Here is a 27,071-nt window from a genome sequence, read left to right on the forward strand (position 1 = left end):
CTAGGCTAAGCTAGCCAACTTGTGACCCGTACTCCTGTCAGAGGTTCCCGAGGTCTGCGAGGGATGTTTGGGGCGCGGCTGTCCCTGCAAGCGCTGAGCCAGCTCCAGGATGAGTTTTGTGTGCTGCTAAGTTGCTGGTGTTAGCAAAGCTTTATACAGCAGGGAGTGGAGAGGAGCGTTGACCACCAGAGGCAAGGGGGCTGAGGAGAGGGTCTCTTCTGCTTACTTCTTCCTCATTGCAGGCTTCAGTGGCATTGCAGGGCTCAGTAGGCAGAAGACTGTGAGAAGGCATGAGTCTTTCCTCTGTCAGTGGCTGGAACTTCTTTGGGATACCTTCCTCTCTTTGAGGTCGGTCTCTCTCTCTCTCTCCCTGTCCCCAAGATATGTGCAGCGTTTCGGGAGAGAGGCTGGCTGCAAGGGTTAAAGTCAAAAGCTCTAACGACACTTGCCCTCCCACCAGTACATGGGTCCTCATGCCCTCTTGCCATGGGCACTCACTACCTAGCATGTGTGCCCCTCGCCCCTCCCCCAGCCAGTAGGCTCATTCCTTCCTCACCCCTCTGGGCAGAAATGTCTAATCCAGGTGGTTAATGAACAGACAGGGTCCCCCTACACTGGTCCCCTGCTGGCTACCCCTTGCCAAGCTTGGAGAAGCCACCCAGAGCTAACCTCAGGACCAAAGCCAATATTGCCTGCCCAGATGTTTTAGGCTGGCCTCTGCCCTAGTAGAGGAAGCTGAAAGGGGTGTTGGGGGGGGGGGAGGGCAGGGATCTTGGGCTGGGCTTTCAGTAGGAGTGTGGCAAAAGATTACGGGACAGGGTGGGTACTAGTTGGGGGAACTTTCTAGGATCATGAGGTCAGGAAGGCAGTTGTGGGAACAGAAGGGATAGCTGGAAAGTAGGATTCCTATGTTTGAGGATGGGGGCTTCTCTCTTGGAAGCCCTTCTGTGTGGCCTAGCAGAAGTGGTGGGGAGGGCCCTTTTCCCTTCCTGAAGCTGCCTGGAGGTGGGGTGGGGACCATTGTGGCTCAGACTTGGCCTCCAGTACCTCCTGCCCTTGCCAGCTGGCGGCAGTTCATGTCTCTCAGACCCTAGCTCTCCCCCAAGACTCAAAGCTTACTACAGCTTGAGGACCCTTAGCTCCAACCCCTCTGGCCCAAATCAGGGTGGGAGAACCCTCCAGGGTGCCAACACTGGGTTCCCAACATGGACAATGGAGATGGGGTTGAGAGGAGGAGTGGGGCAGGGTATATGAGAGGGAGGGAAGGGAAGGACTTTGATCTGAAATTGAGGATTCTTGGGTAATGTAGGAGACCGCCTAGGAAAGTTTCAGATTCCCCTGGTCCTGGCCTTGAACTTCTGGCCCTCTTTTCCTAGCCTTCCCCACATACTTCCTTACTTGCCTCCCTTGGAGGCCTAGAGAAGACCTCAATGTGGCAAGCCAGAAGGAGTGGGCTGAGATGAAGGTGCCTGGGAGACCAGGGAGGAGGCTGCTGTTCTGGGGGCACCCAGCACTGACAGACTGCATTCAGGGAGCAAGAGAGGATTGGCTGTGATGGAGAACTTGTCTTGGGAGAAGGAGGGTTTAACCAGGAGCTCCCAGCAGTTCTTGCTGGTCAGCGAGAGGGTGGGCTTTCATGTAAGGTAATGAGTGGCCTGTCCCAAGGCAGCAGTTTGTACAAGCTGGATGCTGTGGAAAGATTCCTGTGCGGAGATGTGGTGAGAAAGATGACCTTTAAGGTCTCTGGGGATGTTGAGGTCCTGGGAGTCTTAGAGTTGGGGAATTCTCTGGCTCTGGAATAGGGGTTTGGAATGGGGGATCAGAGCTGTGGCTTTGGGCTTGGGGCGTGGGTGGGGACTCACAGGGTCACCCTCCCTGCCTGCACTGGGGGGATAGAGAGCCCTTGCATGTGCCTCTCCCTGGCACCCACAGCTGACTGCCCATCAGGTCTGCCCCAGCTGCTTCCTGCCCTGCTGTTGTGAAGTGCTTCCTCTTGGCCACTCTGCTTGGCCCCGTGGTTAACTCCTCAAAGGCTGGATGCCCACCCCTGCCCCCATGGCCGTATGCCACAGGGTAAAGGGGAGGGGATGGCATGCATCACAGGTCTGAGGACAAGGAGTGGTTTCCATGTTGGATATTCTGAGTCCCTGCCCTGAGTAGTGCAGAGTAGCTTTCTCAGCTGTTGGGGTTGGTGGGCAGAGATGCCAGACTCTGAGACTCAGGAGCAGGGGCGGGCCTCAGTTTCCCTCTTTACAAATACTTCAGGGTTGTGAAGGTTTCACTAAATGGCCTGTGTAATAACCAGTGTGTGGTGGTTGAGGTGGTGGTGGTGGGAACATGCCAAGGGCATTTGTTCTCAAGGGCCTCTCTGGACCAGTAGGAGAGGGACAGGTGACCTCCCTGTGGCCTCCTCAAACCTGTTTTCTCTGGGAAAGAGAGGCAATGTGTGTGTGTGTGGGGAACACTTCCCCAAACTCAGTGTTGTGGGGGTCTTCTTATAGGGAAGCAGAGTCCCCATGGCCTGCCTCCCTGGAGTTTAGGACCCTCCCTGGGTGCCATCCTTTCTGGCTCAGCGTGCCTAGCCCCACAGGCAATTCTGTGGCCTGCCTGTGGCCCCTGTGCTCTTCCTAATCATGGAGCCAGAGTCTGGAGTTCCTGCGCAAGGGCCCTCTGCCTCCAATCAGGGCAGCACCTCTCACCCGTCTGGCTTTTTCTGAAGAGGAAGTTCTTCTCATTGTCTACCTTGTATCCCTTGTCTACAGCCAGGAGATAGGGGAGGCTTCTTAATCAGAGCACTTCCCATTATGGATGAAAGGAACCCAGTGATGAGGTAGAGCAGGGGAGGGATGTGAGGGCCTGAGTGGAGGCATCCACTGAGCAGCTGGTCCACTGTTGCCTCTCACTTAAGTTTCCTTCACCCTAAAAAGGGAAACTGAGGTTTTAGGATGAAGGATAGAAAATTGCCAGAAGACAGGTAGAGCCCCCACGCCCCCAACAGAAACAAAAACAAACAACAAAACAAATCAGAACGGATCATGACTACGGGCTGGAGCGGGGAGGATGTTTTTAGACACTGGGGAGGGACAGGCCTCTACTTTGTCCCCAGCATTATCCCCTGAGGCCTCTGGCTCCACGGATCCCTGGCTGGCTGGCTTGCTTTTAGCTTTCCAGAGCTATTAGGCATGTAGAGGTGTGGGCATAAGCCAGCTGGGAAAGGAATGGTGGGGGTGGCAGGGATGCCAGCCTCACAGCCTGGGCTGCCTCCATGGACACCCTGTGCTGGCAGCTAGAGTCCTTAGGGCAGCTGGTTCTCTGCTTAGGGGGGTGCTCTTGGCTGTCTCCCTCCTTGTCCTCACCTTGGGGGAGTTGGAACTGTGATGAGAGGGGACCGGGTTAGTGCCCCGGACAGCTTCCTCCTACAGGGCTCCTGCAGGACAGGCTGTGTGTTCCCTGCCTTTTTAGGGCTTTGAGCCTACAGCTCAGGCCCTAGCATGGGGTAGGCCAGGGACTGGTGCAGAACAGTGGCTCCAGGGATCCAACCAGACCAGATGAGGGCCCAGAAGGGCCTCTGTGAGCTCTCCTCTCGCTCCCACTGGGAACTTCCTCCAGGGACCTTCCTCGCCTTCTCTTGAAGTGAACATGGGCCTCTTTTGCCTCAAGTGTTGCTGCCTCTCACCTCTGTCTGTCACCTGTCTGCACTGGTGCTCCCTGCCTGTTCAGTGGGATGCCTTTGGGTGCCAACTGAGGCTGGAAGACTGAGGGTTTGGGACAGGTCTGCTGGAGAGCTGTAAGCCTACAAACAATGCTGCTTTTCCTCTGAAGAACAGAGCAAGGCAGAGAGAGGGCATGAGGCTAGAGCCAGCCTGCTGGGGACCTACCCATGGCAACCATTCCTGCCTATAGCTGTGTGGTCTCAGCAAATGATTAGGCCTCTCTAAGCCTCAGTCTCCTCTCTAAAATGGCACAGTAGTATTTGCCTCCTGGCATGGACATAGGGGTTGAATGAATGAATTGATTTAAAGCGATTTGAAATATGGGCTATGGATCAGCTGGTAGCATGCTTGCCTAGCACACACAAAACTCTGGGTTCTTTTCTCAGCACTGCATGAGTTGGGCATGGTAGTGGACACCTGTAATACCAGCACTGGGGAGGTGGAGGCTTAGGATCAAGGGTTCAAGATAATCTATGACCTTGTAAGTTCAAGGTCAGCTTGGGATACACAAAACCCTGTCTCAAAAACAAACATCCAAAACAACAACGGAAAGCCAATGTTCTTTGTTAGTAAGCATTCTTATTGGTGGGTGTCACTCATTCCAAAGCCTGCCCCTTGGTTGGCCCTGTTCTCCTGCTAGTTGTTCCTTCCCTACACTGGAGAGACTATAGGTCAGGATTCCGTGGACTTCCTTTAAGGGCTGCTAGTATCAGAGCAGTGTCTTCTGTTCCCTGTCTTTGCCTCTGTCTGCAGTTAGAAGGCCGGCCTAGAGCTGAGGGAACCTCAGACTTGTCTCCCCAGGGAGCCAGGGCAGATGTGTGTTTATGGAGAACTCTGAGAAAATTGCCATCCCAGTAAACAAGTCTCTTTTGGGATGCCTTCCCACCCTTCAGACAGCTGCTGCCTGTGTGCGAAGCTCCCAGGCTTGGCAAGGGCCTGTTCTGTTTCCCTACAAACAGGCTATATCCTTCACCTTAGCCATAGGGGTGGCGTTTATGTTTTCAAGTGGAATTCCCAGGTAACCACTGCAAACTGGCTTAGACCCTCCAGGGCTCCTTGAAGTCTAACTGGCATTCCTCTTGCCGCAGTCTAATTCAATCCCTTGTTGGTAAGGGGTGGGGATAACCACCCCAGCCCTTCCTGTGTGTACACAGGAGCTGAGAGCTTTGAAGATTGGTCAGTAGGTCTCCTGGCCACACTCCATTCCCTCTCAGGCCTTTACCTTTTGGGGGGGGGGGTTCCGTGGCTTTCTAGTGTCTCTGACATTCCCCCCACCAAGGATCAGCCTCTTGGCCTGCTCTTTTACCCAGAGATCCCCACACGGGAGGCTGCTGAGGTTGCTCTGGGTCAGGGGTGAACACCATTTCCGGACCCCTGGCCCGCCCAGTTGCAGCTGCAGAAAACATTAAGGGTTCTTTTGAAGGAAGACTGGTCCTAGGCTGATCATGACAAGCATTGGGAGGGCTCTCTCTGGCTTCCCTCCTCAGCCAGGCTCTGCCCCCTGCCCTTCTAGATAACCTCCTTGAGAGATGAGAAATGGACCTCACTTTGAGCATACCCTCCAGAAGCCTAGGCAGTCAGCTGGCCCATAACCACTCTTCAGGGAGTGGGCTGAGGTTCAATGTCGGGCTTGGTGTCAGCAGGGGCCAGGGCTAAGGCTGAGGCTCCACAGGAAATGCACAGAGGGTCTCCATCCCAGGGGCAATCTGACCCAAGGTAGGGTGAGATCTGACCAAACAGATCTCTGGCTGTCCTGGTTTTTCTCCATGGCTGAGTCCCTCAAGTGCCCTGAGTTAACAGTCAAAAGGTTGGAGAGGTGTAGTGTTGGGGGCTGCGAAAGTGTGGAGTGTGGGCGTGGGGGCTGCTTGGGTCTCTGGCTGTGAAACTTCACCTTGGGTTGACCTTGCTTCCCTCTTGCCCCGCCCCCACCTCTGGCAGTGGCTGGCAGGAAGTCCTGCCTGATTAGGGCCCTAATCACCGGCTGAGACTCCCAGAATCACAGAGCTGGTGAAGCAGAGAGGGGCTGGGCGAAGGAGGGGGAGTCTGAGACCAGCCATCTGGGTCTGGAGGAGATGGGCTGCTGGGTTTGGTTCCCTGGGTCCAGCAATGCCCATGAGCTTGCCGAGGAGGCCAGGAGCCAGGGCCAATCCAACTGGGCCTGGGGGCCATTCTGATTTCACATTAACAGCCTTTTAGGGCATCCACTCTGTGCCAGGCAGGGTGCCAGATATGGGGCTGGAAAGGCCAGTGAGACACCTTCTAGTCGGAGGCAAAGGGGAGTAGACAGCTTTTTTGCAAAATGCAGCACGAATGGGAAGCAGGAAGCTGGTTATGTGAGTTGATGGGGTAGCTGAGGCCTCTGAGAGGAAGAGCCATTTGAGATGGGTTTTGAAGGTTGAGAAGGAGTTTTACGAAGGGTCTCCACCCTTGGGGGCACCCTGACCCAAGGCAGTGCAGGAGTGGTGCTGTTCCCACCAACAGATCTCAGGTATGCGGAGGCATGCAAGTAAGTATGGGTAATGTAATGGCTCGGTCCCTTTCAGCTCCATCACTTACTCCCTGTGTGACATTGGCTCAGCAGCCTCAGTGTCTGAGCCTGTACGATGAGGTTCACATTCCAGAACAGCCTTGTGTGCTGTTGGGGAGTTGAAACAAAATTGCAAAATGCTCGGCATGGTAAATGTGGTTTTAAGAGGGAACCTGTGACAAAGAGTGGCTTTGGGGAGAGCCCAGAGGTCTTGCTTGGGTAGCAAAGGGTAAGAGACCTCCTGGGCCAAGTCAAAGTTGGGAGCAGCAGAGATATTTTTATATAGTGGCAACATGATGGGGTTTTGGCTTAGGAAGGGCTTGGACAGGGCACAGGACCTGTGTTCCTGGAGTCCTGCACCTGTGTCTTTAACCCATGGGACTGAAAAGTCCTCTTGGTGTTACTGTGTCCCTTGACCCCTGACTTCTTCCTGTGCCCGAGACCAGAGCCTGCTGGCTGTGGGAGCCTTCCCCAGCAAGGCTTCTTAATGAGCTGTGTTGAAACAAGGTGGAGTGAGGGTAGATAGCAGGCTTCGTAGATGTCTAAGGTGCCAAGAAGCTCCTATCTTTTACTATGGGTCCTAGAATACAGTAGGCCCACTGTGTGTTGAATGAATGAGTGAGTGAGTGAGTGAGTGAATGAATGAATGAATGAATGAATGGTCAAGGCTATCCCTTAGTCTGGTGGAGGAACCTGCCTGCTGGAAGTCAGGAGTGCCTAGTCTGACTTGAAGTGGCTAGTGAGTGTGGGGGCAGGGGCAGCCTGTTTAAAACCAGGAGAAACGTTGAGCTGCTCAAAGGCCCCATGCCAGCACACCACAGTTAACTAGAGCTCAAGCACTGTAGGTTGAGAGTGGAGAGGGCATCTCAAGAACCTTCAGTTCTTAAAGTGAGGGTTATCATGAGGGGATGGTTGGCCTTGGGGTTAAGTCAAAGGCTTCGCAGCCCCACTGTGTGGGTTTGAATCCCAGTTCTACCTCTGACAGGCAGCGACAACCATGGGCAGCTTACTCAAGCCACCAGTGCTCTTCTTGAGTTATTTGAGTATGGGAAGTAGAGACGCAGGGCTGGCCTGCTCCATACTCTGTAACCTCTGTCACTGTGGCTGCTGCTGTTCTTGGGGGCTGGAGCAGGTCAACAGAGGGGGTGTGCAAGGCTTCTGGCTGGGGCTGAATGTAGCAGCTGCCTAGAGAGGGATGGGAGAACACACGAGATGGATGAACTCTTCCGAAGGCTTAGATACTCCTTGGACCACCACATATGTTGCAGCTGCTGCTTCTAAGCTCTGTGGCTGAGCTGAGTACCAGAGCAGAGGAACCCCGGTGATTAGGGGTGAGGAGGGGGTGGGGATGACAGAGGAGAGGAGAGTAGGAGGAAGTCAGGACTCTTGAAATTCCCCAGCTGGGACCATAAGAAATCCACTCCTTGTCTTGTTCCAGAGGTCTTCAACCTGCAGCCAGAGGTCCTGGGTTCTGTCTCCTGCTTTTAAGACTGATGCCTGATTCTGGCCCTAACCTGAGCCCCAAATCTCTTAGTGACAGGTATCTCCAGTATCCACAGTATCTCCAGAGCTTCGCTTACCTTCCTGAATTGCTATCCCCCATTGTGGGGACTACCACAACTCTGTGGAGAGTAGAATTGGGGAGATCGCCCCAATCTGAGGCAGGAGGGTTGTTGTTGAGTGTGGAGGAAGGACTCAGGGTAGTGGGGGTGGGGCAGAGGTGGAGGCCAGGCAGCTGGTTGCCTACTTCGATGTTGGAACTTTGGGCATCAGCACCCTCACCTGTGAAATAAAAGGCTAGGCTTAACCAAATGTTCTCCTTCTAGCCACAGAGCTTTCTGAACGTAGCCTCCTGTTCTTGTGCCTGGGAAGATCTGTCTAGTAGAGGCTGCGCTCTTGAGTGTCTTCCAGCATCCCCTGGGATGTTGGCAGAGATGCTGGGAAGCTCCCTTCTGGTCCTGGGAAGCTCCCTTCTAGTCCTGGGTTGGGCTGTTCTGCGCCTGGGGACGGTGACCTGTGACCGTTGCTCTAGGCATCTGTTTCTTGGAACAGAGCAGAGGGGCGGCAGCTGTTACTGTGAGCAGGCCAGAGTCTGGTGTGTCCCTGTGACTCAGGTTGGAGATGTTCTGGCCGGAGGGAGGGGAGCCACAGATCTTCTGGCTTCTCCATGACTGCTCTCAGGGATCTGCAGAGTGGACGTGCAAGGTTGAATGCCAAGGCAGAGTGAGTAACTTGTGAGTAACGGTTTGGTTTGTCTAGAGCAGGTGGCTCGTTAGGCTGAGAAGAGTGGGACTGCAGCTCTGGAATGCTCCCCAGAGGTAGCTGAATCACACTGCAGACCTCTGGACTTTGGAGTAGAGGGTCCTGGCTGGGTCCAAGCCTTGGCCACACCCCTAATTACATCTGTATTAGCCCCACCCCTTCTCGACTTGGTCCGCAGTGGCATCTAACTTGCTCGGAGTTTGCAGTCCCGCACTTCTGGGCTCAGCCCCTCTCAGCTGTGAGACCTTGGACAACTCTCTCTTGTTTTAAGTTTGGGTGGCTTCCTGTGGAAAATGGGGGAATCACTTGTATCTGGTCCAATAGATCCAGATACTAAAATTCCTGTTTTGGTGCCTGCATACTTTTGAGGCTGTTTACCTTCCACTCAGACCCACCCTTCTTGTGATGCTTGGTTCTGACTTTTCCAGCCCTCTGCTCATACGTGTGTGTGTGGTGTGTGTGTGTGTGTGTGTGTGTGTGTGTGTGTGTGTGTGTGTGTGTGTGTGTATTCTCTCTTCTGTGCAGGGCTCAGGCAACTGGCAAGTTCAAATCCAAGGGTAGTCTGTTACTGCCTCAGGCTTTAGTAGAGGGCCTGGTTCCGTAGGTATTGGGGGTGGGGTAGGGGTACAGAGATCTGATGGTGCTTCATGGACCCTCAGACCTCCAATTCCCTTACATCTTCTTTCCCACATCTGGCTTTCCACTGCACCTGGCTCTGGCTCCCAGTGCTCTGGGTCACACAGGCAGCTGGATATGTTGGCAGTGCCTTCGTGAGCCTGTTCTGGGTGAGGTCAGAGGACTAGGGAGTGACTTTGCATCTGGCAAAGTGGTGCTGTGTGTGTGTGTGTGTGTGCGTTGGATGTGGAGCATGTATCGCCTGGGGCATCGAGAGCTGTGTGTGGTCACTGCCATGCCATCTGTGGGTGTCTCTGGGTCACGAAGTCTCTATCTGATGAGCACTTTCTCTCCTCGTCTTTAACCTGCCCGCTCTCTGAGGCAGTGAGAACCAGGACTGTTGCTGTCCTTCCTACCCTTGCCTCCCGGTCCGGTCCGTGTGCATCCCTTAGCTTTTCCCGGGAACAAGGAAACATGACTGGGGTGGATATGCGTCACTCAGAGCTAAACAATGCTGGTTACAGCCAGGCTTGCTTTGGCCTTGGGGCTGGCCCTGCTTCAAGTCTCTGTTGCTGGCTAATTGGGAGCAAGAAGGGCTTCCTGCCTCTCGCCACAGATGGTCTTGAAGGAGATTCGTGAGGCCGGGCTGCGCTGCCCTAGGGACCTCCTGCTTCCGGGGCTCTGGGCCAGCTTCATCCATTGCTCACTATTGCCTCTGCCATGTGTGGGTCAGAAGTTTCTGCAGGAATGGCTTTCAGATGTCTGAAGCTTATGCCACATAAAGAGTGGAAATCTTAAGAGAGGGCAATGCTTTGATGGAGGTTGTCATTGGATAGTTAGTTGTCTTTGGTTGACTGTAGAGGAGACTCTTCAAATGCTTATTTATCTTTACTTTATGTGTATGACTGTTTCCCCTACATGTGTGTATGTGTACATGTATGTGTCTGGTGCCTGAGGAGGCCAGAAGAGGGTATCACATATCCTAGAACTGGAGCCATAGATGGTTGTGAGCCACCACGTGAGTGCTGGCAATTGGACCCAGGTTTTCTGCAAGAGCATCATTGAGTATGCTTCGCCACTGAACCATCCTTCCAGCCTCGATGGGAATCTCCAAACCTGACTCCTTTATCCTGCAGATTCTCAGTTTCTTCCATAAAAGGGGGCTGGCACTGGCACTTAGCTCACAGGGTGGGGGCCGGGGATTTCGTGGGTGGAGATGTGTCAGTGAGAGCATCCAGGCACATAGAGAACCATGGCTTCGTGTCCCAGGCATTCCTACAGATGAGAGCTCAGCTGACTTCATCTTGCCGATTTGCAGGGTGGGTAAAAAGCATGTGCTCTACTGCTGAGCTGCACCCTCTGCCTGATCATGGTCTTGTTAACTATTGCCAGCCAGGCTACAAAGAGTTCCCATTGGTCCCTTTTACATGGGAGGATCCTGAGAGTACAGTGGGTGTTAAAGAGTGTCTGAGCCCACGCCTGGCTTGCAGGCCAACTAGTCCCCTGCTTTTTAGTTGGACACTTGTGGCCTCTTGGAAGTGTTCAGGAATCTGGAAAGGGCGTCAACGCACAGAAGGTGCTGCAGAAGTTGCCGAAGGTGGAGCAGAACTTGTTCCCAGCTGATGGGTGTAGTTTTAGTACTGAGCTGTTTGGAGTCGTGTGAACAAAATGATCCTTAAAGGGTCCAGGAGACATGAAGTTCACAGACAGACCTCGAGGCTGTGGAATTTCCCCTGACGGACACGAGGCTGGCTTTGCTTTCAGCCGGCTTTGGCGAGCTTTAACTCCTTTAAAAAGAGAAGCAGCTAGACATAAGGAAGGATTTCCCGGCAGCCTCATTGGGCGCTGACATAGGCTATTTCGGGAGTCCGGGGAAACAATAGAAATTTAAGACATTTCTTCAAATTTGAGATGACCTTTTTGACATTTCTGTGTTGCTGAGATTATAGTCATCCCAGGGAGAAAAGGCTGCGGTGAATATATTTACTATCTCTCCCTCTCCAGTGCTGTCAATCTGGGACTGGGGGATAAGGCTCAGCTGATACAGTACTTGCCTCACTTGCTTGACACTCTGGTTTTAAACCTCTGCAATGCCTAAAGCTGCACAGTGGTACACACCTGTAATCTCAGGACCAGGAAGGTACAGAAATTCAAGGTCTCTGATAAACAAAACCAAATTTGTCATCTGGGGTAGGGGTGGGGGTTGGGTGGATCAAGCACTTCCTAGAAGTTGGGAAAGGGGGCGGGGCTCATATGTTCCTGGGAACTCTGCAGCTATCCAAGGGCAGAGGTCTGCATGCCATTGGTTGGGACTGCATGGCAACAGAAAGCATGGTTTAGTATGCAAGGGGCTGATGATGCCCTGTGGGACTTTCTCTACAGTGCCTGACTCAACCCAACTGCTGTCTCCTCTCCCCCAGCCTTCCCTGACACATCCCCCTGGCAGCTGGGGTCCAGTCCTTAGCAATTCTTGAGACCTGTGGATTTTCCCATTACTCTTAATTTTTTTCCCCTCTTAGGCATCCTTCCTGCCTCCTTGTTCAAATATGGTTTAGGGTCAAAGCCATTTGTTCCTTAAAGTTCTCATGTAGGGACAGAAACCCTCAGGGGTGAGGAAGGCAGTCTCCTCTAGGGTGTAGCCTTGGGAAAAACAGATGGACAGTCATCCTGGAGCAAGAATGGCCTCTTCGGACTTCCACTGTCGCAGTTCCGGGCAGATTTATAAGTCTGTTTACATGCCTGCTTCCTCCTGAGGCCACAGCTTCCGTCCAGGGTTGGGGCTGGTTCTCTTTCCCTTCTTTCTCCTCAGCTGGGAGCTCAGTCCCCATGTGCTGAGTGATTGCTTGGCTCCATTTCTTGGGCCTGTCACTTACTTCCTCTGGCCCCATCTTTTACCAAATTTTGACCAAGCCCGGAGCCTGCCCCTGAACCAGCTTCTAGGAACTTCCTAGATGTCATCTGTTTGCCGTAGGCTGTGCTCCCCCCAGTTCCCTGCAACAAATGCCTGGCCCCAGAAGGAGTGGGGCTTTTCTGTTCTCTGTATTTCAGAGACTGTCGGGAAGTGGACTTAGCCCCTGCACTCAGGACAGAAGCCTGGCTCCTGTGTCAGGTGGCATTAGATTTCCCAGCTGCCTCCTTGGCTGTTCCTTTGTGTATGCTAGGTGGGCACTCTACAACAGTGCTACCCTATCAGCTCCGTTAGTACCTTTTATTCTGAGACAGCAACGCAGCCTTGAAGCTTCAGTCCTCTAGCCCCACTCTCCCACATAGCTGGGATTCCGGGCCTGTGCTAACAGGCCTGGCGTCTGCCATCTTCTCCTTTAAGTATCTCTTCTGTCTGCTTTAAGCACCCTCTCCACTCTGTCTTCTGTCCCCTCTCAGAGCCTCTTCTCACCTCAGTGCAGCTGCTTCTTTCAGGAAGGCCTCCTCCTGTCTGCCAGCTCCTCCCCACTCTTGCCCTGTTGCTCGCTTATTGACTTTGGAGGCATCAGGCTACTGCAGGGGCCTGGACATTTGCTTCGGTTGGGCCCTGCAGGCTACACATTGCTCAGCCTGATTTGCCATTCCTGTGGTCCTTACTGGTCAAGCCTTGAGGTCCTGGGGCAGAATGGAGTTAGTCTTGAGTCTTGAGCCTTCCTGGGGGCCAGAGCTGTGCTTGTTCTTTACTGGTATGTGACCTTAGGGTAGAATTTGGAATAAAAAGATGGGGAAATAGCACAGGGGGTTTTGAGGGAAGGTTGAGAAGTGGGCCTACAGGAGGGACCCCACAGATCCTCATGGACGGTAACAGCTGTATTAGGACATTTAGACTGGATCCTCTTGCTTAAGATGGCAAGACCTTTAGGCTGAGGAGTGACATGACTAGGGTACATTTTAGAAATGGCTTCCTGGTTGCCAAGAAGAGACCGAGGGGAAAAGAGGAGGTCCTGGAAAGGGTTAATGCCACCGTGTCTTTGACTCAGGGCACTGCAGTGGTGGTTTGCAGAGAGACTGCCAGGCATTGAGTAAGGAGGAAAAGGAGGAGGGGAGCGGCTGCACAGATTATGGCTTGAACCGTGTTGGGTGGCCCAGAGGAGGGTTAGCAGGTAGAACTGTGACAGTGGCTGGTGTCAGGCCCAGCCATGCCCTGTGACTGTGCCCTCTTTTCCCATCCCACCTTATTTCCTGGCCATTGCTTGCCTCTTGGCTTTTATGACCCTAGGTTGTAGTAGTCTTGTGTTGAGTGGGTGCTGGGATCTCCGATTCTATTGCTCCCAAGCGCATCCCAGTGGGTAACCTTGCTTCTTTCCCAGCTTCCCCATCAGCAGGCAAGGCCACTGTGTTGGCTCCTTGGGGTCTTGGGGTTGGGCTCCCCAGGTATCCTTTCTTTAGAGTCACTGTGCAGCCCATGTAGCCTATAGGGCAGCAGTTCTCAACCCGAGTAGGGACCCACGTTGGAGTCATATATCAGATACTTATATTATGATTCATAACGGTAGCAAAATTACAGTTATGAATTAGCAGTGAAAATAATTTTATGGTTGGTGGCGGGTCACCACAATATGAGGGACTTGTATTAACACAGCCCTAGGAAGGGTAAGAACCACTGCTGTAGAGTGTTAATTCCACCTGTCGTTGTGTGCCATCTTCCAGGCTAGCTCTGCAGACGATCACCTTCAGTGATGTGGCCTACTTGGATCATAGCTGTGTCTGCTCTCCCTACCTTCACCCCTACTTCTTAGCTGTTTGGGGCCTTCTGATGGAGGACCACTCTGAATCCTCCATTCCATAGGCTCCTGGAGGCTTGGCACACCCAGTCATCTCATCCTCCTAGAGGCAGGCTGTTTGATGAGTGGGCTGTGTTGTGTGGGGTGTGAGAACCACTCCTGTATGTGGGGGTGTGGAGGGGTCTGCCAAGAGAGCAATCCCTCTGCCCAAATGGCCCATCTGACAACCATATAGGACCCGGAAGTAGGGCCAGACAGCCAATGACAGGTGCCACAGAAGAGGACTCAAGCTAGAAGAGAAACCTAGGGACATAATGAGGTAGTGCTGGGGGATCTTGGGGTCTTGGAGACAGTGTTCTGAGACAGGACTGGATCTTGTCTTCCCCAAGTTCCTTCTGAGTCTAGTCTGTGTTGTGTTTATAGGAAGAGCAGGCCCCTCCTAGTCTCTGTCGTCACTGGAGCTGAGGGATCCAGGCCAGGGCCATCCTTCTGGCTCGAGGTGTCCCTGGGAACAGGCCTCTTCTTGCCTCCTGGTGAGAAGGAACTCTGCACATGTCCTTTCCTGGTTGTAGTTGAACTCTATATAAGGGAAGGAAAGAGTCTTGCAACTGTCTGGGAGCTAGAGAGGAGCAGTGCCCTGCAGGGTTAGCACAGGCCCAGAGGCCATGGAGCCAGGACAGGGGCCATCCCCCCCAGGTCTTCTCCTGCCTAGAACCTGGAGCTCATCCAGGCAGGCTAGTGACTTGAAGCCCAGTTGGCATTCTTCAAGCAGCCATGTCCTTCCTCTGGGCTTCAACCCCAAGACCTTGGCATCTTTTGGACACCTACAAATCCCGAGGGACACCTGGGCTTCCAGGACAACATGGGGCGACTTATCTGGGGCCTTTGATTGCCCCATTGCATAATAATATGAACCCACAGATGAGGTGCCATTTGGTTGTTTCTTTAGTCATAGGCACAGACAGTTGACTTTTCCGGGGCCACCATGGAGTGACACTTGGTGACCAAAGCTTAGATGCTGGCTCCCTTTTGGTACAAAGGCACTCTGTCCATCACAGACAGAGTGGTAAGTGGTGGCTCTGCTCAGGAGTTGTAAGGAGGAAAGAGTAGGGTGTAAGCTCTAGGCTGGAGTGTTTTGTGGGCCCCTAGATTTTGGGGTACCCAGTGGTTTCTTGGTCCTAGACTTCAGGCTCCACTTTCTCCTCCCTTTTCTTGTCCTGGTTGCTCTTAGTATGGTCTGTGTGCTTCCATGCTTCCTTTAAGCTGTCTACTCTCCCGTTCTTTCTGCCCCTGGTCCAGGAGTTCTTTGCCTAGAGCAAAGCTTCTGTTTGTCCTTCCTCTACCCAAGAACCTACAATGGTTCCTCAGTGCCAACAGCCAAAAAGTGTGACCTCTTTTCCTGGCCATTTATAGTTGCCCATGGTCAAGCATGGAAAGAGTGGTGTACAGGCCCCTCCCCTTTTTGCCTACCTCAGTGTCCCTTCATCAGCATGTCGTCCCTACACCCGGCCTGGGTCCCAGCTACAGGGGAGACCTGGTTGTTCTTTTGACATGCCACGTGTTCCCATTTCCACATCTCACACACACATATTAGTGCCATCTTAATACCATTTCCCTATCTGCCCTTTAAAAGCAAACTTCACTTCTGAAGTGAGCATCAGGCCAAGCTGCAACACTGGAAATGGCCTGCATGCTTCCCTTCTGTAAGAGTAGGGGTGAGGGGGTGGAGCACAGCTGTAAAGTCCCCAATTAAATGACACACAGTAGGTACTTTATAAATCCCACTGTCCCTCGGTTCTGTGTAGCATTTGGTGTTATTAATGTGGGTACCTGGACCTGTTGGACAAGAGTAAGAGTCACTGTTAACACTTCTCTGGAAATGAGCCATGTGTTTATCAACCAGTGAATGGATCCTTTCAGGGTAGTGGTACACGCAGTGGGACAGCTTTTACCTTGCACCTCAGTGGATCTTAGAAAGGTGGATTTGGGGTCATGAAATTGGCTCTCATGGCTTTCAGGCTGGGTTCTGCAATCAGGATCATCATAGCTGTTGTCTTCTATGGCCTGGCTCCTTGGTACATGGACGCTACCTTCAGTTTGTGTCCTCATGGGGTCTCCCCTCCTTGGTCTGTGTCCTGATTTCTTCCTGTAAGGACGATGGGCTGTACTGAATCAAGACTCCTCTTGGTGGACTCACTTCGTCATTTCTTTAAAGACCCTGTCACTTGGTGCATTCCAAGGGACTGGTTTTGATTTTTGCATGCCAATTTGGGGGATATTATTCAGCTATAACATGAAGTGGAATCAGCCAGACACACACACACAAAAAGGCAAGCGTGTGATTGGTCATTCACGAATATGTCTGTCAGCAAAGCACAAATGTCCTGGTTTCTGTCACACCAGGCAGCAAAGACTTTCTGTGGCTTCACAGGATGTGTATGTAGGTCCCCTCTCCAGCAGCAAACTGTTGTGCAGTGGTGACACCTGCAAGTGGCTTCTAACCCAGTTTAGCTCAATATTGCACCAGGCACAGTGCAGTACTCCATAGATTGGGTGCCTGGTTCCCAAGACTGCCCTCTGTCCTGTAGATGGCAGTCCCCAAATCCAAGGTGTCTTTGTGCTTCTGACCAACTGGGCATTAAACTGAGGTTCCTATGACCCTGCTTTGGGTACCATCAATTTGCTTTAGTGGCCCAGTAGACATAGCAGGCATGGCTTGTAGTGTATCAGAAAGGATTTGATGAAAGACACAGATGATGGAGCATATGGGGTGAATAGTTGGGGAGTGAGGGGGCACACTTTTCTCCAGGAACTGTGTGTAAGTGCCCTAGAAGCCTGTCCTTTGGGGTTTGTGTGAGACCTCTTTGCCTGGTTCTGATTGCTCACAGTATGGTTGGCAAACCGAGGAAGCCCTTTTGTCCATATTCCCCTTGGTCTCTCTGGACATCATTCATCCCTCTGCAATGAAGAGGGTCCTGTGTCCTGATGAGGGACAAGGGAAGGGTCAGAAGTTCTGTGGCCAGCTTCAGGATACAGGGTCCTGGAAGGTGAGAGCTTATGTGGCCTGCCTTGGGGGGTGGGAATGGCAGGATACAGGGTCCTGGAAGGTGAGAGTTTGTGTGGCCTGCCTTGGGGGGATGGAAGTCTTGCTTCCTGGGTCTTGCCTTGGAAAGAGAGTTTAGAGGTGAGAACGGTGGTCACCCCTCCCCCTGCCTCCCCCCCCCCCCCCCCGCCGCCACACACACATACTCCAAGTATCTATTGTCAGATCACAGAGGTCTCAGTGATGGGCACATTCACAGAGGCAGAAGTTGAGATGTTGTGGGGTGGGAAGGGAAAAGGGTAATCATTATTCAGTGGGTGTGGATGTGTTGGATGATGAAAAAGTTTTGGACATAAGCAATGCCTGCTGATATACTCAATTCCACCAATTTGTATACTTGGAAATGCTTAAATGTACTTTTTTATTTTAAAAACTTCTCTCCCTCCTCTCTCTCCTCCTCCTCCTCTTGTTCCTCTTCTTATTGGTACTGGGTACTGAATTCAGCATCTTGTATATTCCAGTCAAGAGTTCTAGCGCCGTGGGCTGGAGAGATGGCTCAGTGGTTAAGAGCACTGTCTGTTCCTCCAGAGGTCCTGAGTTCAATTCCCAGCAACCACATGGTGGCTCACAACCATCTATAATGAGATCTGGTGCCCTCTTCTGGTATGCAGGCACACATGCAGGTAGAACATTGTATTTTATTTATTTATTTATTTATTTATTTATTTATTTATTTATTTATTGAGACAAGATTTCTCACACACAAAGCGCACACTCCTAAAATTATTTCTATTAGGAAAGGTGGTGGGAGGGGGCACTTGAGTCAAGTGTATAGTGATGCAAACTATGCTGCCATCACTGGGGAGGCTGAGGCAGGAGAGAAAGGGTTCCAGGTTTGTGTTGGCTCTATAGTAAGACCCTGTCATAAAACAACAAGAAAAACCACAGACACTGCCGGGCATGGTGGCGCACACCTTTAATCCCAGCACTTGGGAGGCAGAGGTGGGCGGATCACTGTGAGTTCAGGGCCAGCCTGGTCTACAAAGCGAGTCCAGGACAGCCAAGGCTACACAGAGAAATCCTGTCTCGAAAAAACAAAAAACAAAACAAAACAAAACAACAACCAAAAAAAAAAAAAAAAAAAAAGAAAAGAAAAGAAAAGAAAAGAAAAGAAAAAACACAGACATAGCAAGTGTTAGGAAGGAAACCCAAGATGGTGTTTCTACCTAGGATCCTGTGTATGCTGCACCCTGAGACTGATGAGGTTCTACTTGGGAGTATGAGGCTTCCGGCACAGTTTTTTGGTTTTCTGTGAAGAGCAGGGTGGGTATAAGAGCAGTACAGGATCTGCCTTCTGCATGGCCGTGGCCTCACTCTCCCATCTGTTAAGTAATTAGGCCCAGGTCTTCGTAAGCCTTTGGTGTTGTCACACTGTACTGAGCCATGACTGCTGCCTAGTGACTGTGACTTCTTGTCCTTTGCCCTTCATTTGGGGACATGGAGCATTAGGCTTATTCTGACTAATTCTAGAGGGCTGTGGGGAGGGGGATGGGGACAACTCACCTGAGGCTGACTACCTGTGTCTCAGCCCAGGACCGGGCATGGAGGTGAGGTCACAGCAGGGCTGTCATCAGAGCCCTTGAAGACAGTTCAAGGCTACCTAAGTCCCCTATAGTCAGTGGAGTCAGCCACTGCTGGTGCCAGGAGTGAGTGTGGGGCTGTTGAGCACAGACCACAGAGTGGCAGGGCCCCTGGTTCTCCTGGCACATTCTGGGCTCCTGAGAGGGTGGCTGGGGGCCAGGGTGCTGGAGAGGAGAGACAGAGGGCCTTTTAAGGAAACATTTCTGTGCCTCGGGGGAAAAAAAAAAAGCAAGAATGAGACCAGAAGTCCTGAGACACATAAGTTCGTGGGCTAGCAGCCACAGCTCATTCAGCAATGGGCTAGGGGTGGAAAGGCCCCTGGGATGCTGCATTGCAGGGTGGGGGTGGGGCTGAGGCAGGGGGATGGATATGACTGTACCGCTGTAGGTGCTGGTTCTCAGTGGTACATCGACCTAGGGAGCTGGGGGTGAAGGATATGGAACGGGTCCAGAGTTAGGATGGGCCTGGGAGAGAGACTACCCTTTGGATCTCAAAGCCACTGCCTACCTTTATGCATAGAATCCGGTTTGGGCTCCGGAAGCTGAGGCAGCCCTGATGTCCTGCAGTATAGCCCTCTGTGCATGCCGCAGCTGTCTGCAGTACTGAGGACTGAGGCCAGCTGGGATGTGGCCCAGCAGTTGTACCACAACCCTGTGCCGGTCTGATGAGTTGGGAGGGGGCGCCTCTGAGAGCCTGGCTTTACAGCTCCCCATGGTGGGGTTGGTTTGGAGTGTGAAACCTGTGGCTGCAGTCCGGGCTGTTGATCGGAATGGTCGTAGGCAGCTCTGGAGACCTTCTCTCTTGTCCCCATCTTTGCTCCTACTCTGGGCCTTGTCCCCCGCAAAAGCACCTATTCTAAAACATTCACCTTAAGCTCTATGCTCATGTGAATCAGGACCTGGACTTGGGGCTCTTTCTGTACCCCTCATTCTCCTACAGGGAGGGCCGTGAGTCATCAGACCTCTTCACATCAAATCTTGGGCTCCAGATTGCCTGGATTCAGTTCCCAGCCTCGCATCTGCTGTGTGACCTTGGGTGAATTGCTTACCCTGTCTGTGCCTCCACACCTCCCCAGGGAAGGTGACACTAGAGTCTGCCTTTCTGGTTGTTGAAAGGGCAAAGCACTTTATTTAGCAACATGCCTGGCCAGGTGGTACCAGCTCAGTAAATGGTGGCATTGCATGTAAGATGGGGTTGCCTACCATCTGGAGAGGCAGCTGCCTCTTCAGCCACCCTCTGCCTCTCCATGGGGCCTCTGGCCTGGTGCTTGGGTGAGGAGGAATCAGAGCCAAGGTTGAGTACTGAGATCCAAGAAAAATGTGTTGGCTGGAGAAAGGAACGCGCCGGCCTCTGACACGTGCCCTGCTAATTGTCAGGGTGGTGCGGCCATTGGGCCCTCCTTCCTCTCTTCCTCCTCTAGAAGTCCAAGTTGCCATGACCCAGTGAAGGATGCAGATGAACTGACAATGACAGTCCCCTCCCAGTTGATGCTGCTTCTCCCCCCATCCCCACCCCCACCAAAGTGCTCTGTGCTGTCCCTGGACAATCTGGCCATTTCCAGTTTGTGGGACCCTCTCCTACTCTGAGTTGGGGTGTGCCACTGGCTATGGGGAGAAGACTGGGGTATGGGATTTTTACTGTCCTATAGGTCAAAACCATGTCTTTCAAATATTTGAAGTCCATCTTTCTACACTGCAGAGAAATCATGAAGAAGAAGAGAAGAGAGAGAGAGAGAGAAAGAGAGAGAGAGAGAGAGAGAGAGAGAGAGAGAGAGAGAGAGAGAGAAAGAAAGAGAGAGAGAGACAGGAAAAGGAAGCTTTATGGTTATTGCAGGCTCCAAGGTATAAAACGCTGCTTTGCTGACCTACAGGCAGGCAGGTGTGCAGTGTTTTACAGCATTTGACCTGTGAGGGGCATTTTGCGTTTGTTGTCTGGTCTAAGCCTTTGTGGTTGGCCTTCTGAAGAGCTCTCCCTGTCCCCCAGGGAAGGCTGTCCCCTTGGTGATGGGTAAGGGTAGGCTCAGGAGGCCCAGGGGCTGCTGTGACAGATGCTAACAGGGACTTTCTCTTCCTCTCCCACAGGTGGCTGCCCCTTGCATTCCTCCATCCAGCCATGAACTGGTGGTGAGTGACAGCCCTTTCTTCTCCTTGCAGTCCCTCTTGCATGTTGAGAGCTGGGTTAGTGGGGTGGAGAGGATTGAGGGCTTTGGGCTGAGCTGGTGGGGGAGGAAATGAGTCATGAGGTCCCTCCTGACATGATGCAGGGCCTGTTCTGTGTGTCTGGAGATTTGAGGTCCTTGGGAAAACCCATAAAAGGCCATCTTGTATGTCCCTGGGCCTGGCTAGGTTACTGTTGGTCTAAGGCCTGGAGGACTAGAGTGTGCTGCTGTGGTATCTCCTTCCACACTCCTGACTGTAGGTCTTGCATCCTTCAGCTGGAGGCGGAGGGATAGATGGCATTTCCCAGAGTTCACCTATGAGGTGGTGGCCTCTGCTCCTCTCCTCAGCTTTGCTATGTCCCTATGACTCTGTTTTTCTGCTTTTATGGACCTCACCCCCCTCTTCCCTGTCAGGTTTCCAGAACAGTTCGGACAGGGGCAGGACCTCTGTGAGTTGTGGGCTGTGGAACTGGCCCGCTGCAGACTGATTCCATCTGGGCTGACGAGCGTTGGCCGGCTCTCCTGTTTCCTTAGCCTTTCCAGGGCCCATTCCTCTGCCTTTTGGGGGCAGGTCAAGTCCGAGGACTGCAAAAGGCCTCTGTGTGTGTGTGTGCGCGCGCACACGTATGTGTATGTGTGTGTGAGAGAGACAGACAGAGACACACAGAGAGAGAGACACACACACACACAGAGACACAGATACACAGAGACAAAGTAGGAAATGCAGAGGACCTCCACGTAGGGACAGATCTGCTGGCCGAGTGGGGAACATTTGTTTATGTTGGTGCCAATGTCGGGGGGGAGTCTGAATCTGTTGCTTGGCCTCTTTCACAAAAGTATGGTCAATTGCTCAGCCTAGACATGGGACACACAGCTAAGCCGTCAGGTTTTCTTTTGTTCTAACCCTAACTTGCCTGTGACTGTAGCCTGGTCCCTTCTTTCTCTCTGTATCGTGGCTTTCCCACTGATACACTTGGGCTCTCAGGCTCCTGGCCACATCAAAGCCATGTCACCTCTGCTCACTCAGGCTAGCTACACAGACCTGGCTCCCTAGGACAGTATCTCCTGGACTTTAGCAACCCTACTGGGCCCTCCAGATGTGGAGTATTGTTTTCACTGAGCACTGTAGCAATAGCAGGGTAGGGGCAGGGCTGTGAATGAGGCAAGAGTGTCTCACTAGGAACCTCTCCAGGATCCATAGACATACCATATTCTGGAGGAGGGTGGTGGGGAGAGAGCACAGCTGACTTACATCGGCACTGAGCTACTGCCTTAGGGCTGAGAACAGAATGTCCTTGGCTGGCCAGAAAGACTGAGGGTCCAGGGTTTAGGGACCACGAGGCAGGGGCCAACATCTGGCTCGTGAGCCTTGTTTACCAACGCAAGGTCCAAGGTCAGGACAGAAGGACACAGGATGGTGTTCCAACTGGAGGCCCGTGGTTATGAGCCGGAAGGACTGCTGCTTTTGAAGGGCACGTGTGCCAGGTAGGACGTCTTCCTGTTTCTGTCTTGTGCCCACTTGCACAGTGGACTTTGAATGGGCCATCTCCTGGTGAGGTTGGGGCCAGGTGGTGGTGACAGTCCTTAGAACCCACCTCCCTAGTCGTAAAAATGTTCCACTCCCTCCCCTGGGCCCCAAGCACCCCATTCCCAGGTCTTTATTCTTTCCCATTTTCTGTTTCCCAACTTCTGGGCTTCAGCTGAATGACCCTGAACACATCATTCAGCCTCCCGGCTCCCTCCACGCTCACCACCACCACCCCCACCTCTCCCATGGTCTCTCTTTAGTTGCCTTTCTCTAGAATGGGAGCTAGTAGTAGCACTCACTTTACGAAACTGCCCAAATAAAACATCACACTAACCTATGTGGTATTGTTCAGACGCCAGTAACATCTGCCATCACCTCACTTGGGGCAAAACCTTAGGTTCTTCCACAGAAGCAGTCCTCTCCCAGCTTATTGCTTCTTTCCTCACTCTGGGTTTAGCTACCTTCATCTTGTTGATCTTTACATATAATAGACACCGTGCTACCTCAGGGGTACTGTACCTTCTGTTCCTTCTGCTTCCAATGTTCTTCCCAGTCCCAGCAAGGGCCTCCCCCTCCTCCCTTCCCACGGGAACCCCACCTCCCATTCCTCTTCCCTTGTTCTCTAGTGCTTATGGCCTCTTACACACTATGTACCTTGCTCATTTGTCTTTATCTTGCCTAAGTGGGATCCACCCTTTCCAGCATACAGTTCCAGGACAGGGACTTTTATCATCCTTGCACTCGGTAGGCATTCACACATGTGCACCGGGCACAGTTTAGACCTGTGATAGCCAGGCGTGGGGTGGTTGGTTACTGCTGTTAAGTCCCCTGTTTCCTGCTGCCTGCAGTGAGTTCTGCACATGGGGGTATGGAGCGGGTCACTGCATTGAGTCAGGGAGGGGGGCTGTGCTGCCCTGCCAGTGGGAAAGTGGCCCAGGGGAAGCAAGAGAAAGTTTGGCTCCCCCCGCCCCAGAGCACTCAGCACCTGCTTCCTCGTGGTGGGTGAAACAAGTGCTTTAAGCTGGCTCCTAAGAAAGAGGAAAGGGTGGGTTCAGGATTTGCCTTCCTTTTTCCTCCACTGCCAGCCTTCCAGCCTCTGCAGGCCACTGGCCGGCCTGCTCTGTTCCCATTTCCCAACTTTGTATGTCCCGTTCACCTGTCTGTCTGTGGCCTGGCCTGGCCCGGCTTTGGCTCTGCTTCCGCTAGCTTTTTCACTGACCTTGGACGAATTCTAGCCACCCTTCCCCTGATTCAAACTCAGATTTTCTGCCCAGCTTCAGGCCTTGCTGGCCAAACATATTTTCCAGCCAGTGGCCAGGCCAGCTAGGGCCGAGTGGTTTAATCTTCAACTCGTGTTTTCATCTTACTCAAGAGATGTTGCCCAAGGGATTGGATAGAAAAGAGTCCGGGGGTTGCCCCCCCTCCTGTGGGGCTCTGGGGGGCAGGACACAGTTAGGATTCTTGCCATAGACACTCCTGATCCTTGCAAAGTAGCTACTCTCAGGCCCTGAAAAATAGTTTGAGGAATTTCCTGATGATGATAGCTGACTGGGTTGCCCTCTAAGGCGCCTCATGCCAGGTGCTCTGTGCATGAGAACTGGCACCTAGAGACCCGGTGGGATGGCCATGATGGTGTCTGATGCTGGCTGTCTGCACACAGGGACAAGTACTTGGACACCTGGATGACAGGAGACACAGTGTCCCCTGCCTTCGGCAGCTCACAGTATATGTGTGTGTGGGGGGCGGAGGACCTGGAATGTCCTATAGAATGAGCTAAAGGTCAGGTTGGGGTGAGAGTTGGGGAGTAGGGGAGTTGGAGTATTTAATGGCACGTGTTGTCACCTGCAATAAAAACACAGCAGTCTCCCAGTTCCCGGTCTGAGGTTTTAGTTTCCTGGGTTTCAGTTACCTGATGTCGACTGAGGGCCAAAAACATTAAGTGGAAAATTACAGGAACAAACAGTTCATCCACTTTAAATTGTGTGCCCGTTTCGAGTAGTGTGGTGAAATCCAGCGATGTCTGTCCACTCATGGCCAGTGAGTACATGCTGGATGTGCTGTTTGCCTGCAAGTCAGCGGCAGCTTCTGCCATCCGATGGACTGTCATGGTATACAGTGTTGGATTCAAGTCACTGTTATTTTCCTGAATAATAATAACCTCACAGTCCAAGTATTTCAAAGCTGGCCAATCAGACAAGGCTAAGGGAAGCCATGAGCTGCTTCCTGTGTATGAGGAGACAGTTCTCCACATTTCCACAGGATTTTATTCTAGCTGTCATTTGGGTACCCAATAGAATCTTTGGACTACCCCATGGGGGAGGAGCCACTACCATGGCAGCAGTGAAATGCTTTCACTTTATGCAGTTTTGGGTGTGCATGAGGAACTAAGTTGAGGCCTCAAGATGGATTGGAGTGAGGGTGAGCATCAGCCTACAACAGAGCTATCCTCCCAGGCACTAACAGTGACATATGTCATTGTCACTTGCACAGCACTGTGGTTTTCAAAGCCTTTTCCATGGCTCAGGGCAGTTGGGAGGCTTATCACCCATATGCGTACCTGGGCAGCGTGTGTCCATCCTGGAGAGGCAGGTGGGGCCATTTGGTTAGATGAGGGATCAGGAAGGCTGGCTCCCAGGCACAAGCTGGTAGTGGCAGGTTGGGCACCCACTAGAAGGGCACCCTGATCTGCTTTCTTGGGGCTACTCAGGTGCCCAACTTGGGCTTCTCATGGTCCCCAAAGTCTCTGTTGGCCAGTGGGCTGGGGTGCTGAGAAGAGGATCTCTCGTCGGCTCTACCATTCCTTAATTGCAATAACATATGATTGTACACACAGTGTCCGTGACAGCCGTTGTGCTTATATTCACAGTTCTTTGTCTTTTCTAAGCTGGGTTATTTTGTTGGGGAGCCCAGAGTCTTGCACATACTAAGCACAGCCAAGCCACACTTCTGGTCCAGTTGTGTTGTTGTCGTTTTGAGACAGGGTTTCTCTGTGTAGCCTTGTGTGTCCCGGAACTCGCTCTGTAGACCAGGCTGGCTTTGAACTCAGAAGATCTACCTGCTTCTGCCCCTCCAGTGCTAGCACTAAAGGTGTGTGCCACCACGGCCCAGTGAGTAGTGTTCTTTTATGCTGGAGTTGCCATGTCTTAAATAGTAACAGCTTTTAAGATTTTTTTTAGAGACTATTTTTTATAATTCGGGCAGGGTGTGGCACACACCTTAATCCCAGCACTCCAGGAGGCAGAGGCAGGCATATCTCTGTGAGTTTGAAGCTAAGTCATGCCCAGGACACTCAAGGCTACCCAGAGAAAAACCTGTCTTGAAAAAAAGAAAAAAGATTATTTTATTTATGTGCTTGTATGCATGCCTTTGTGTGTGTGTGTGTGTGTGTGTGTGTGTGTGTGTGTGCACGTGTGTGTGTGTGTGTGTGTGTGTGTGTGTGTGTGTGTGAAGGAGCCTAAGGAGGCCAGAAGAAGGCCCTGGATCCCTTGGAGCAGGTGACTGTGAGCTGCTCGATGTGGGCGTTAGGATATAAACTCCAGTTCCCCTAAAGAGCAATATCTTAGTTACTTTTCTGCTGTCTTGACAAAACACCACAGCCAAGGCAACTTATAAGAAAGGCGCTTAATTGGGTCTTATGGTTCCAGAGGGTTAGAGTCCATGGGCATCACAGCAGGAAGCATGGCGGCAGGCAGGAAGGTACAGGAAGGTACGGTGTTGGAGCAGAAGCTGAGAACTTACATCTGATCCTTAGCACAGAGGTGGTGGGGGGGGTGGGGGAGAAAGAGACAGAGACAGACAGACAGACACTGGGAATGACTTGGCTTTTTGTTGTTGTTGTTGTTTTGTTTTTGTTTTTTGAGTCATGGTTTCTCCGTGTAACCTTGGCTATCCTGGACTCACTTTGTAGACTAGACTGGCCTTGAACTCATGGCTATCCACCTGCCTCTGCCTCCCAAGTGCTGAGATTAAAGGCGTGCGCCACCACGCCAGGCCTATGACTTGGTTTTTTAAACCTCAAAGCCTACCCCCAGTGACATACCTTCCTTCTCGTAAAAAAGGCCGCATCCCCCTAATCCTTCCCAAACAGTTCCACCAGTTGTGGAGGAAGCATTCAAAGACATGTGCCAGTGGGAGCCATTCTCATTCAAACCACCGCAAGCAGCGAGTGCTCTTAACTACTGAGCCATCTCTCCAGCATGGACCCTAAGATTTTAAAGTGCTATTCAGAGGACTGCTCCCAACCCCCATCATATGGTCTGGAGCAGCAGACATCTGGCTGCCTCCTGTTAAGAGAACGACATGAAACTGGGCATGGTAACATGTCTGACATTTGAGTACTCAGGAGGTGGAATCAAGAAGATCAGAGGTTCAAGGTCATCCTCAGCTACATGCAGAGTTTAAAGCCACCCTGGTCTGTGATGAGATCTTTTTTTTTCCCCCCTACCAGAAAAGAAGAGGAGAAGGAGAGTGATGAGTGGTATGGGAAAATGGGAGGACTATGCAAATTTCATCTCCTCCATCAAGGACTGTGACAGGGAAATGCTTTGGTGGGTCTGATGAATTTAATCCCAGGGTGCTGAGGGGTGTGGGTAGCTATCTTTAGAAAATCCTGGAAAATGGAGCCATGCCAGGAGGCAAGCTTGATCTGAGGCTGACCTCTAAAGAGAGGGAGCCCGTAGGCCTGAGCTTCCAGAAGACCCCAACAGTGGGGGAGGATCGTACAGCCCAGTTCAAGCATAACCAAAGGTTGCATGGTCCAGTAGGGCCTGGTGCACGAGGCTGTGCTTGGGATGCCTGGACTTCTTTTCTATTGCTTCCCAAAGCAGCATTTAGGAGGTGAAGATGGTCATGAGGTGAGTTGGTTTGGGTGCTAGGACG

The 27,071-nt window shown here is 52.2% G+C and overlaps 1 protein-coding gene across 10 annotated transcripts in view; it reads left to right on the plus strand.

Moving 5' to 3' along the window:
- Tns1 (tensin 1) overlaps positions 1-27,071 on the plus strand; it is a 211,186-nt gene that overhangs the window by 88,275 nt on the left and 95,840 nt on the right. For 7 of the 10 annotated variants that reach the window (XM_051154111.1, XM_051154099.1, XM_051154112.1 and 4 more), the window contains one exon: positions 20,589-20,630. Coding sequence is in view for 3 of the 10 variants with exons in the window: in XM_051154100.1 (XP_051010057.1) it covers positions 20,589-20,630 (42 nt within the window). In the remaining 7 variants the exon portion in view is untranslated. Of the gene's footprint in view, positions 1-1,269; positions 1,719-5,375; positions 6,202-20,588; positions 20,631-21,568; positions 22,151-27,071 lie in introns of those variants that run through there. The other 3 variants (XM_051154101.1, XM_051154106.1, XM_051154107.1) reach the window with 3 other exon arrangements.

The sequence above is a fragment of the Acomys russatus genome, chromosome 12 (assembly GCF_903995435.1).
Source record: "Acomys russatus chromosome 12, mAcoRus1.1, whole genome shotgun sequence".
Taxonomy (NCBI): domain Eukaryota; kingdom Metazoa; phylum Chordata; class Mammalia; order Rodentia; family Muridae; genus Acomys; species Acomys russatus.